The 11,709-nt window shown below is 44.1% G+C and overlaps 1 protein-coding gene across 1 annotated transcript in view; it reads right to left on the reverse strand.

Annotated features, from left to right (window-relative positions):
- Arhgap19 (Rho GTPase activating protein 19) overlaps positions 1-9,920 on the reverse strand; it is a 36,121-nt gene extending 26,201 nt beyond the window's left edge. The window contains 1 exon segment of the mRNA XM_032891964.1: positions 9,846-9,920. Within this exon segment, the coding sequence (XP_032747855.1) occupies positions 9,846-9,901 (56 nt within the window). The 5' untranslated portion in view covers positions 9,902-9,920.
- Positions 9,921-11,709: the final 1,789 nt, after the last annotated feature.

An 11,709-nucleotide genomic window follows, 5' to 3' on the forward strand; every position in this document is an offset into this window, starting at 1 on the left:
AGACATTTCTAGGACTAAAAAATAATAGCATCCTATTCTACAAGACTTTTAAACTAAGTTCGCTCAAGTTCAAGAAAAATTAAACTTCTTACATAAACGCCGAAAGCTTCTGATGAGGCATTGCTAAGTGCAAGAGACAGGAAAAAGCTTTCTCCTACTGTGACAAAGGACTCTCCTTTCTGGCCCTGTGCAACCTACACAAATTCCAGGCATGTAGGAGGCACAAGGACATATTATGGGGCCTGAAAGGCAATACTTACCAAGCTCTGAGGATTGTTCTGCAAGGAGGAACAAAACAGAAGAACTAGACGAGCTAATTGTACTTGCTAGTCTCTGAGTGAAACTCAACATAAGACTCCTTCACCACTTCTACACTGCGGGCTATAGAAAATGGAACATCACATAACGTGAACACATAGGAGTTTCATAATATGGAGGAAGGATGATCTCTACATCATACACACACACAAAAATTCCAGCTTCCAGAAGCCATATTTTGTTTTAGATTTTTTATGTGTATGTGTGTGAACCTGTATGAGTTTGTACTCCAAGTGCATGCAGGTGCCCACAGGAGCCAGAAGTAATCAGATCCCTGGAACTTCTAGATGGTTGTGTGCCACCTGACATGGGTACGAGGAACCAAAGCAGAGTCCTCTGCAGAAGCAGTAAGTATTCTTAACTGTTGAACCATCTTTCTAGTCCAGCTTAGGCTGTGAAGTGAAAATTCCAGTGCTAGATTTGGGATACTTCCCACTGGTCAGGGAGACCCGAGACTCCAAAACAATATAAGCTACTGTTAATCGATCATAATGGTAGACACCACACAATTTGGTTGAAGGACTTAGAAAAATCAGGCCGGAATTGAGCTAGACATTTCCTCGCTACAGCGAGATTTCACACTGCCTGGAAGGCGCAATGCAGACTGACTTCTTAACCATGAATTTGGTTGATGGGAACCAACCTCTTAACAATGGACCCTGCCTGTTATAAAACTCAGACGCCAGGCAAGATGTGCCATGGGAAAATAGCACCATGACTAAAGTGGTGGGGGCAGACAACTGCCTTCTAACAGGACTTGACCCCTACTCCACATTGGGAGGTCACAGGTCTAGCAGGAACCTACAGCTGCTGTTTGGCTAGTGAGCATGCTGTCCAATCTATCCACAGATTGTGCTACTCTCACCTTATGAAGTGGAGCCTTTTGTCCAATCAGCTGTTCAGTGATAGCCTTAAGTTGTCCATGTTCCAATAAATTAACCTTCACCAAGCTTATGCTAACTGCCGGGTCACAGAGGAAGGTGAAGAAAAGTGAGGGAGGTTTTGGTGAAAAGAAGGAGTTCAGGAGGAATGAGATAAAAGAGGGGAATAGGGATAGAAATGATCAAAATACACTATATAAATATATGAAGTGGTCAAAGAATAGTATTTTAATTCAAGACAATATGGATCTAAACAAGGAACAAGAAACATTAAAAAAACATTAAAAAAATTTACAAACCAGGTGTTTTGTTTGGGGAGGAGTTACCTGTGGGGGAGGGTCTCATTAGTGTTTCTTCTATTCTGTGTTTAAGAATAGAACCCAGGGCTTCATGCATGCTAAGAGAACACTCTGTCACTAAGCTCTATCCCTGGAAACAGTATTTAAGAAGAAATCAATCAAGGTAAAGAAAGCTCAAAGACCCAGTTACCGAGGCCCAGCAGTGATTTGTGGAAGGGGTCAAGGAAATCAAAAGTGGATGTTGTTTAATGTTACATGCAGATGAGAGCTCATTGGGTAAGGGCTCCTGCTGTCATGCCAGACAACCTGAATGGGACCCTAGGAGACTATAAAAGTGATCAGTGTAGTTGCACACACTTGTAATCCCAGTACCGAGGCGAAGACAGGATCCCTGGGGCTCGATAACCAGTCTAGCCAAAGTGAAAAGATATAAAGCAAAACCCACAAGGAAGATGTTGAATACTTATCTCTATTAAAATTCTTCATATCACTGTATGGCTCAGCAGGTAATGGCAATTGCTATGCAAGCCTGGCAACTCAAGTCACAAGTCTATAAAGAGTGGGAGGAGAGGACTGACTCCAAACACTCTCCTCTGGACCTCTGCCTAGGCTCTCTGCACATGCACACACACGCACACACACACACAAATCATATATGCTCTCCATAATGAATCACATGCCTCTACAGGAGCACAAAGACTTTACTCATGAGGTTCTATTAGGTAGTTTGTGGCTCTGAAGTGCCGAACCTTAGTTGTTAGAATCATAGCCTGGACCCTGGCAGCTCTGTCTTCAATAAACCAACTAAACAGACAACAAGAAGTGAAAATCAAAGGAAAACGTATTCATTGTGGCCAAGAGAAAGAGGAAAGGGGATACCATCACACTCATACACACACACACACACACACACACACACACCCCAGTCCATCTTCAGGGGTCCTGATACTACGTTACATTTTTTTTAGGTTTTTGGTTTTTGTTTGAGGAGCTTGGTTGTTCTGTTTTTGACACAGGTTTTTCTGTGTAGCCCTGGCTGCCCTCCAACTCTGTAGAGCAGGCTGGCCTTGAACTCACAGAGATCTGCCTGCCTCTGCCTCCCAAATGCTGGGATTAAAGGCATGTGTTACCACCACGCATCAAGGTTAAGGTTTAGAGAGAAGACAAGTGGGCAAGTGGTATGCACAATTAAGAAGTTCAAGATCAAGTGATCCGACAAGCTGAGAGTTCTTTGTGAAATCTATTTCCAGAAAACAAGCTCTCCCTCTGGCCTGTACCATGGCTCCAGCACTTTCCATCTTTCCAATTTTCCTGAGAAAATTCTAATTTTGTGGGGTCCATTTTTATCTCAGTACTCTGGCAGCTAAAGGGAAATGAATAGTTTTGTCTTAGTCAGTGTTCTGTTACTGTGAAGAGACACCACGACCAAGGCAACTCTTATTAAAGAAAGCACTTAATTGGGAGTTTGCTTACAGTTTGAGAGTTAGTTCATTATCTTCATGAAAGAAGCAGACAAGCATGGACTAGCTAGTTTTACATAGATGAGAGATTTACATCGTGATCCACAGGTAGCAGGCAGAAAAAAGAGACACTGAGCCTGGCATGGGTGGCTTTTGAAACCTCAAAGCCCACTCCCAGGGGCAACACCTCCTCCAGTAAGGCTGTACCTACTTGAACAAGGCCACACTCCTAATCCTCCCCTAAACAGTCTACTAGCTAGGGATGAGATAGTCAAATATATGAGCCTTTGGGGGCTATTCTCACTCAAACCACCATAATCTTCATTCTGTCAAGACATGGCAGTCAAACTAGAGCCCACACATGCTAAGGAAGCATCCTACTAATCTACATGCACACTCTTTCAGTTCTGTGGTTCGTGGACACATGTGTGTAAGGTGTGCCCACCATGCACATACACATGGAGGCAGGAGTCTTCTCCTATTGCTGTCTCCACTTTATTTTTTAAAACAAAGGTCTCGATGAACCTGGAGCGCCCAGTGAGTTCCAAGGATCTACGTATCTCTCCGAGTGCTGGGATTACAGACCAGGCCTGTAATCACTTGGAGGAGGAATCTTGAGGATCAGAAGTTCGAGCTCAGCTTTGAGACAAGTTCCCAGGTGCTAGTAAGGCTGTTATAAATCACTGAGCCATGAAAAGGGAGGAGGCTTGAGGCTAACATGGCAAAATGCTTAGATCTGCTGGGCCTGAGGAACAGAATATGTTACTCTAAACACGTCTGTGTAGAAACGACATTCCATGACAAAGAATTGGGGTTTCTTGTGGGTGTGGGGGTATTTTGTTGTTGTTTTTGATTTTTAAGTAGCAAAGTAATTTGGTCCTAAATCTTCTTTCAACCAACATGAACATCATAATGGGGTTGGGAATGCAGCTCCAAGGTCTAGCATGTGCTTGGCATCTGTGAGGCCTGGCTTAACGCCCAATGCAAAACAGCAAAGCAAATAAACAAAAATCAGAAAATAACCAAACTATATAGTTTCCTTATTTTCATTGTGCAGAAGAGCAGTGATGGCACATACCTTTAATCTCAGGGTACGCAGAGGAGACATGGGCAGGTAGATCTCTTGAGTTCAAAGCCAGCCTGGTCCAAAGAGAGAGCTCTGAGACAGCCAAGGCTACTCTATCTCGAAAAACCAAAACAACAAAACAAACAAAAAAAATAAAATAAGAGCTATAAAAGGTTGGGCCAGGAAAAGGGTGGGAAGGCCACTCAGTTGCTTGCCTCACAAGCATGAATCCAAGCCCAGCCAGGTGTAAAGCCTGGTGGTGTGGCCACGGCTTACAATCCAGAGCTGGAATAGGGAGACAAAGATTCTAGAGCTCAGGGCCAGCAGGCTTAGTTAAATGGGCAACTCCCAGGTCTTAGTGAGAGATCCTATCTCAAAAAAGAAGCCCTTGGTCTAGGTCTAATCCCTGTACCAAAAAAAAAAGGACAGGTATGTCAGAAGCAGGAAATAGGGAAATGAGTAATTAGGAGTGTGGGTAAACAAATAAACAGCTATCTCCAAGAATGGCAGAGCCTGAGTTTTACAACCTGGTTGCAGTCCTCAGTGATTTCTCTTACCACTAGATGGTACTCTGCATGGAAAGTGATATGCTTGCAGAATGGGCAGGAAACAAGATCCACCTTTGAAAAAATCAATTAAAGAAAACTGAAATTCAAGTGCTTCTGAGGGCACTAAAGCCATGAACCCGCACAGCTCCAGGGAGCAAGCCCAGCGTCCTGCAGATGGATCTTTTGGCTGACTCTATCCAAACTAGAAACCCACAAAACTAAATGTTTCCTCCCTGATGAATTGCTTAACTTGATTTGTTCTCCAAGAACCACAACCTTGGCAGCTTTTCTCAAAATATGAGCTATATTTAAAGTTATCTAAACCTGACTTACCACCCTGTAAGAAGTATTCACTCTCTTGCTGTGTTTTTCAACCCTAAGAGACTCTGAAACGCGGTGTTAAGTGTGTCCCTTTATTGGAGGACCTATTAGAAAAGGAATAAAGTAACAAATAAAACTAATATATCCTCCCCCTTCCTGCATTCTCCATAGCAAGTTTTAGGTTGGATCATGAAAGCTATACATAGAGAAGACAAAACGGGCCACGTGCCCAGCTTACAGGCTTTAAAGCTACAGCAAACAGTCTCTCTCGGGCAGTAAGCAGCACCACATGGTTTTACAGCACAGTACCCACTTCTTAGCTAATCTTGTAGAACATTTAAACCCTAAAGTCTGCCCTTAAGAGACAATGTCCTGCCAAGATTCTGTAATGTAATCTTATCTCCTACATGCCAACCATCTCCAAAATGTATTCAGCCCCTATATTTGCTCTCAACTTAAACTTAATTGAAGCCACAAGAACAACTTGACATGAACTGACAGAGGGAAAAGAAGCCTTGGCTAAACTTACCTCCTGACCCACACACTGGAATCTAAAGGGAGATTGTGTTCCCCAGAATAACAATGCTGTTCTCAGTCAAGACACTGAGTTACACTTCTCAGAGTGTCCATGACGCTACTTTATTAGCTTATTGGTAATGTTTATCCTTTGGAGTGGCAAAGGAATTGGCAGTGTTCTTATGGTTAGCTCCTCCCATAGTTTCCTTCCTCCACACAATGTACAATGAGAAGGAAGCTAATTGCAGTAGAAAAGTAACACCACTGGGCTTATGAAATGGCTCAGTGGGTAAAGCGTTTCCTGCCAAGCCTGAGACCTGTGACCCCTAGGACCTATGGTGAAAAGAGAACCAACCCTTGAAAGCTATCCAAAATGTGCCATGACACAACACACAATAATGGGGGTAGGGGATATTGTTGTTCTTTTAAACATGAGGGAGGGCTGGGCAGAGGAGGCATGAGCCTTTAATCCCAGTAGTTGGGAGGCAAAGGCCAGTGGATCTCTGTGAGTTCAAGGCCAGCCTGGTCTACAGGGTCTGGCAAGACAGCTCACTAAGAGTACTTGCTGAGCTTCCAGAGGACCAAGAGTAGTTCTCAACACCCACATCAACCAGCTGCACACATGTGCCACACACAGACATACACACATCCATAAAAAGAATTTTTTAAAGCAACATCAAAATTACCAATTCGGGAATGTTTCTATAGAATATTTTGCTACCAGGGTCTCTCTCACTCCTCAAATAAGTAAAGTCAAAGGCTTAGACGGTTGTTTTCTGTAGAGTTTAAAATGGCAAGAATCGCAGGCAGTTAGTACTGGAATCAATTCTACACTACATCTGTGAGTTCCAAATCCAAAATGATAAGTACTGTCCAAGAATAAGCCAATGCTTTTGCTTTAGAGGATCTTACTGAAAATTCATTAGTTTGGAGGATTGTTTGTTTTCCTTTTGTCTCTGTGTAGTCCTGGCGGTCCTAGAACTCACTCTGGAGACCAGGCTGGCTTCAAATTCAGAGATCCATCTATCTCTGCCTCCCAAAAGCTGGGATTAAAGGACTGTGCCACCACCATCTGGCCTCTTTGTTTTGTTTTTTGATGTCTTGATTTTCTTGAGACAGGTCTCACAATTGTAGCCCAAGTTCATCTTAAACTCGCCATCTTCCAGCCTCAATAGCCTGTCTGCTGAGATTTATAGGTATGTGCTCATATCTGATCTTCAGTTCTTTAAACTTGTATTATTGTTAGCATATAGTCATTACACAGAAAAGATATATAACATACATTCATTGTCCAAGATAATGGACTTTGGTTGTTGTTATGTTTTTTGAGACAGGGTCTCATGTAGCCCAGGCTGGCTTTAAGTACTCTACATAAGATGTGGCTGACCTTGAACTCCTGATTCTCCTGCCTCTACCTCACTAGTGCTATGCTTACAGGTGTTCACCACCACACCTAGTTACACTATTTTGACTTTAAAACAAACAAACAAACAAACAAAAGGATAGTGATGTAGTTCAGCAACAGATGCCTCCCAGGCACCACAAAGAGAAAGGTAGGGGCAAGAAACATGAGAGGAGCACGGGATAGACGCACAGAGAGGCTCCATTGTAGGTAACTGCATAGATCTTGGGGTGGAGCTCTTCACCCTGTGCTCTATTATAGCTTGTATTTATTGCAGATTATTTGGTACTAACCTATTATCTACTAAATAGGTTTAAAAAAAGGAAATAAAGGGGTTGGGGATTTAGCTCAGTGGTAGAGTGCTTGCCTAGTAAGCACAAGGTCCTGGGTTCGGCCCTCAGCTCCAGAAAAAAAAAAGAAGAAAAAAAAAAGGAAATAAAAAGGACAAGGAAAATAGAGCCCAGAAACATGCTCACATAGTATCTGAAACTTTGATATATAATATCAATTACTTCACAAATATTAATGAAATATCAGGTTTCATAAAAAGAAAAAAATATATAACAATTTTCTTTTAATGGCCCCTACCAATCAAACAGCAAATTACACTCCAAAAATGAGGTTTTAATTCCAGTCTCTTCTAAGTTGAATGGAATCAGCAAAGCCCCATTTTGGGGCTTCAGTTAATAAAAGAACATTCAATCCCCTATATCAATTTGTCTCTTTTCTAAATCACCAAATCCCAGAACATACACATATAATTTTTTTTTTCTTTTTTTCGGAGCTGGGGACCGAACCCAGGGCCTTGCACTTGCTAGGCAAGCGCTCTACCACTGAGCTAAATCCCCAACCCCAGATATAATTTTATACATAGATATTTTTAAAGTTTTTAAAATAACAGCACTTTACAAATTCAAATGTTTGTACAGCATTTACTAAGCCGACTATTAAGTCATCACCATTTGAAAAAGAAACCCAGATTAAAGGAGGCTTTAGACCCGGATCTGCTCTGGATGAGCCTGCTCAGTAAACATGGAGCTTGGGTTCTCCAGATCACCCTAGTGAAGATGGCCCAATGCAGGGCAGATGCCCCACTCCAGACAGGACTACCAACGTAAGGAATCCTGCTAACCAATCCTCAACATCTCAGTGGTCTAACAGACAGCCGTCATTCCTACTTATCTCTCTCCTTTCCCTAGGCTTTTCTTCCTAGAGCAAACCCTTTCAGTCCCCAAAGATATTAATTATATGTATTACTGCCCAGTACTGAATCTACAGCTGTTTCTATGACCACTGCTACAAGACATTGATCTCACAGAAGCCTTTCTCATAGAGTGAATGTCTCCTAAGGACATGCTTGAGATGCCAAAGACAGAGTTATGTGGCATATCTGTAAACGCTAGGCTACACACCTTGGCCGGTGAGATGCCTCAGTGAGTAAAGGCACTCACTGCCAAGCCTCAGAGCCCAAGTGTGATCCTCAAATCCACTTGGTGGAAGAAGAGGACTGTGAGTTAACTTCTGCCCTCCTGTGCATGCATTGTGGCACCTAAGAGTGCACAAGCACACGCAAGCACAATAGATAATAGATTTTAAAATCGTTTAGTCCCACTAATTAAACAGGCCTGTGGGTGCAACTCAGTCAGAAGACTTGCCTAGCGTGCATGAAGTCCAGCACCACATAAAACAGGCCTTGGTGGCGTGCCAGTAACTCCAGCACTTGGGAGGTAGAGGAAGGATGTTCAGAAGCTCAAGACTGGGGTCCCCTGGACTACATGAGAGGCTCTGTTTCCAAAAAAAAGTAAATAAATAAGCCTCACAGGAACCCCAAATTTATCTCCTGCAAAATGCAATTGACCAGTACATGGGAGGCTGAAACAAGTTCCAATTCAGCCTAGCTATATAGCAAGAACCTAGGTCAATAACAGTATTGGAAGGTTCAGGTTCAGATAAAACTGTGTTGGTCATTTAGTTAACGGTTTCAAATTTTACATTCAGTTGGCAGTAGCCCCATGGAAGAATTCAAAGTCCTCTTGCTGTAGAACAGTATTTCATTTGTCCTCGTTTTCATTACAATTCAGGATTTTCAGAGTTGGATGAGGGATAATCTAATGACATTTACCAACCCACAGGCCTAGTTGGGGGGCGGGGGTAGGGGGGTCAATAACCATTTATGGGTAAGTCAAAGAGTGGAAAACTCCTCCATACAAAACAGTAACATACCCAAACAAGCCCATCAGGGCTCAGGAAGAATCACAAACTCGGTTCCCCAAAATTCTTGGATCCTCTGTTCTGTACTAACTCCATACCAAAGCATAGATAGCATTGATCACACTCTGACAATGTAAATAACCTCATTATATCAGAGTGTATCAATCCCCGATATTTGAATTTAGTTAAGACAGGCTCCGCTTTATGACAGGGACAGTACCCATTCAAGAAGAAATGAGGCCACAACTTCAAGGAAACATAAAAATCTATCATATTTTGAATAGTATTTGCCAGGATGGGTACTATGAGCTTTAAATAGGTTGTCATTCCATCCATGTTCTGAAATAAGTATCCTTATGTTCATTTACAGACGAAGGCTGAAGCCGAGAGAGGTCAGCCAGCTGGGGGACAAAAAACCTTTAACCATCATCACTCAAGTCGCGGTTCTGACTAAAGCTCTGAGGCTGTCCCGAAAGACATTTAAAGCTCCCAGGACGTTGTTGAGTTCTCTAAACCGCTCTGGGCTTCAATTTCCATTCAAAACGCTCGGCGCCAGGGCTGACACCGCGGCCGTGGCCCCGGGGTCTGCAGCCAGAGCGCCAGGAGTGCTCCACGCACGGCTGCAGAACTCGCCGAAGAGCAGCGCAGCGGGAAGCACAGACCGCAGCGACGCGCCTCAGCCCCCGCAGGAGCGTCGGAGTAGACACCACGGGAGCGAGGAACAAAGCCCGGCCCTGTGACCACGGTGACTCAAGGGCAGGGCGGCGACATCGCTAGCCCACAGTCCTGTCTCCTAGGCAGCAGGACGGAAAACTTGGCTCACCTCCGGTCGGAGTCGCAGACCGGCGCCTCCCCTCCATTCAGCGCCTCAGCCGCCATCTTCCGCGGCAGCTTGGTCTGCGGCCCCGCCTCGGGCTCCGCCCCTCGGCCCTTAGATTGGCTAGGATTTTTTCTAAGCCTTGTACGATTGGATGAGCCTATGGCCCCGCCTAAATAAGAACAGGTCCATGCTACTATTGGTCTATTCAAATATCTAACAGTCATTGGTAGCACAGAACCAAAGAAAGACACCAGAGAGACACGGTCCCGAGACCTGCCGGGAAATGTAGTTTCTCGTTTTGATTAACCCAAGTAATTCCTCAACACATCAGAAATTCCAGTCTACGCTCCCCTCCCCGCTAGGTAAATCTCTGAGTTACAGAACTGTCGATTCTGAAAGTAACTTTAGGAGTCACTTGAAGAGGAAAGGCTCGTGAGATCCCGCCAATCCCCGAGTTTGGTAGGCAGTTAACGGTTGCTAGGGAAAAGGGCTCATCACTCCTAACCCACTTAAACCCCCATGCACCCCACCTCCAGGATCCATAGGCTTAGTAAAAGGGAAGAAAGGCATTTTCTTCAATGGTATATAGTCAATGGTAAATTGCATATGTTCCTGAAAGCAACATTAAATAAACTCATTGAGACACATACACACACCGATCATTATATATGTGTATGTGTGTGTGTGTGTGTTTGGGGGCTGATCTTCAGGACACAGATTTGGGAGAAAAAAAAGTCAATATAAAGTCACCAAAAGCACTGGCTAGAATAGAGAGGCAAATTCTGGGCCAGTCAGCCAAGTCTCCTTGGGTGACTTAAGGCCAATGAGAAAATGAGATTAAAAGACATTGTATGCATGTATGAAATTCAGAATTAATAAAAATATTGTGTTTAACAATAAGGGGCAGCTAGAGATGGTTCAATGGTTCTAAGAACACTTGCTATTTTTTTTCCTGAGGACTAGAGTTTGGTCCCCTGCACTGAGAGGCTCACAAGGGCTAGTAAGTCCAGCTCCAAAGGATTGATTGCCCTCGGATAGCCTCCAGAGCTAGCCTCCAGGGCACGTGCTCACAGATGCACAGAGACACATGAAATCTTTTTTAAAAATAAAAAACATAGATGGTATAGAGCAAAAAGTGGAGGGAAAGAACACTGTGACGCTGACTAAGTTCCTGGCCAAGGGAAAAGAACCTTGACCCTAATGACCCCAAGCTCAAAACCAGGGCTAAGAAACAGAATTCCACCAGTCCCTAAACTTGCCCTAAGATCAAGCCACAAAACTCCCACCAACCCCAGGCCAGGCCACCCTGAAAAGCTCTGTCTACATCTCCTGCCCCACGCCACCAAGAAACCCTGTACAAAACCTGACATCTGCTGAGTCCCGGCTGCTTTTCACCCTAGCAGAAGAAGCCACCCTCCTGGGGTTTTCCCTTCCAATAAATTTCCTGTTTGAGGTTTGTCGTGTGCTGGGACTTTGTGGTATTTCTTGGCTCAGGATTGCTAGGATATCTCAGGGCAGAGATCTAACACTTTCATTGGGGAAACCTCCCCATGCTGGAACAGAACTGGTGTTACATTTGCATTGGAGGAACCAATCACCCAACCCCACCACCCACCCACCCCACCCCACCCTCACCCTCAACTCCCCACCCCCCACCCACCCGTGCGCCCCACCCCTACCAGAGCTCTAACACAAGACTGATCTGGTCGCCTAGCATGTACTCACATTCAAGTGTACGCTCACCAACAGGCCTACACATGTGCACACTAATAAAATAAGTTACTCTCTGAAACGCAAGACTGAGGCGAGGCAGGGAATGTCAGCCAAGAAGAGCTGGCCCCATGTCTTCAACCAACATCATATGTAA

This window comes from Rattus rattus, chromosome 2 (genome assembly GCF_011064425.1).
Source record: "Rattus rattus isolate New Zealand chromosome 2, Rrattus_CSIRO_v1, whole genome shotgun sequence".
In the NCBI taxonomy this organism is placed as follows: domain Eukaryota; kingdom Metazoa; phylum Chordata; class Mammalia; order Rodentia; family Muridae; genus Rattus; species Rattus rattus.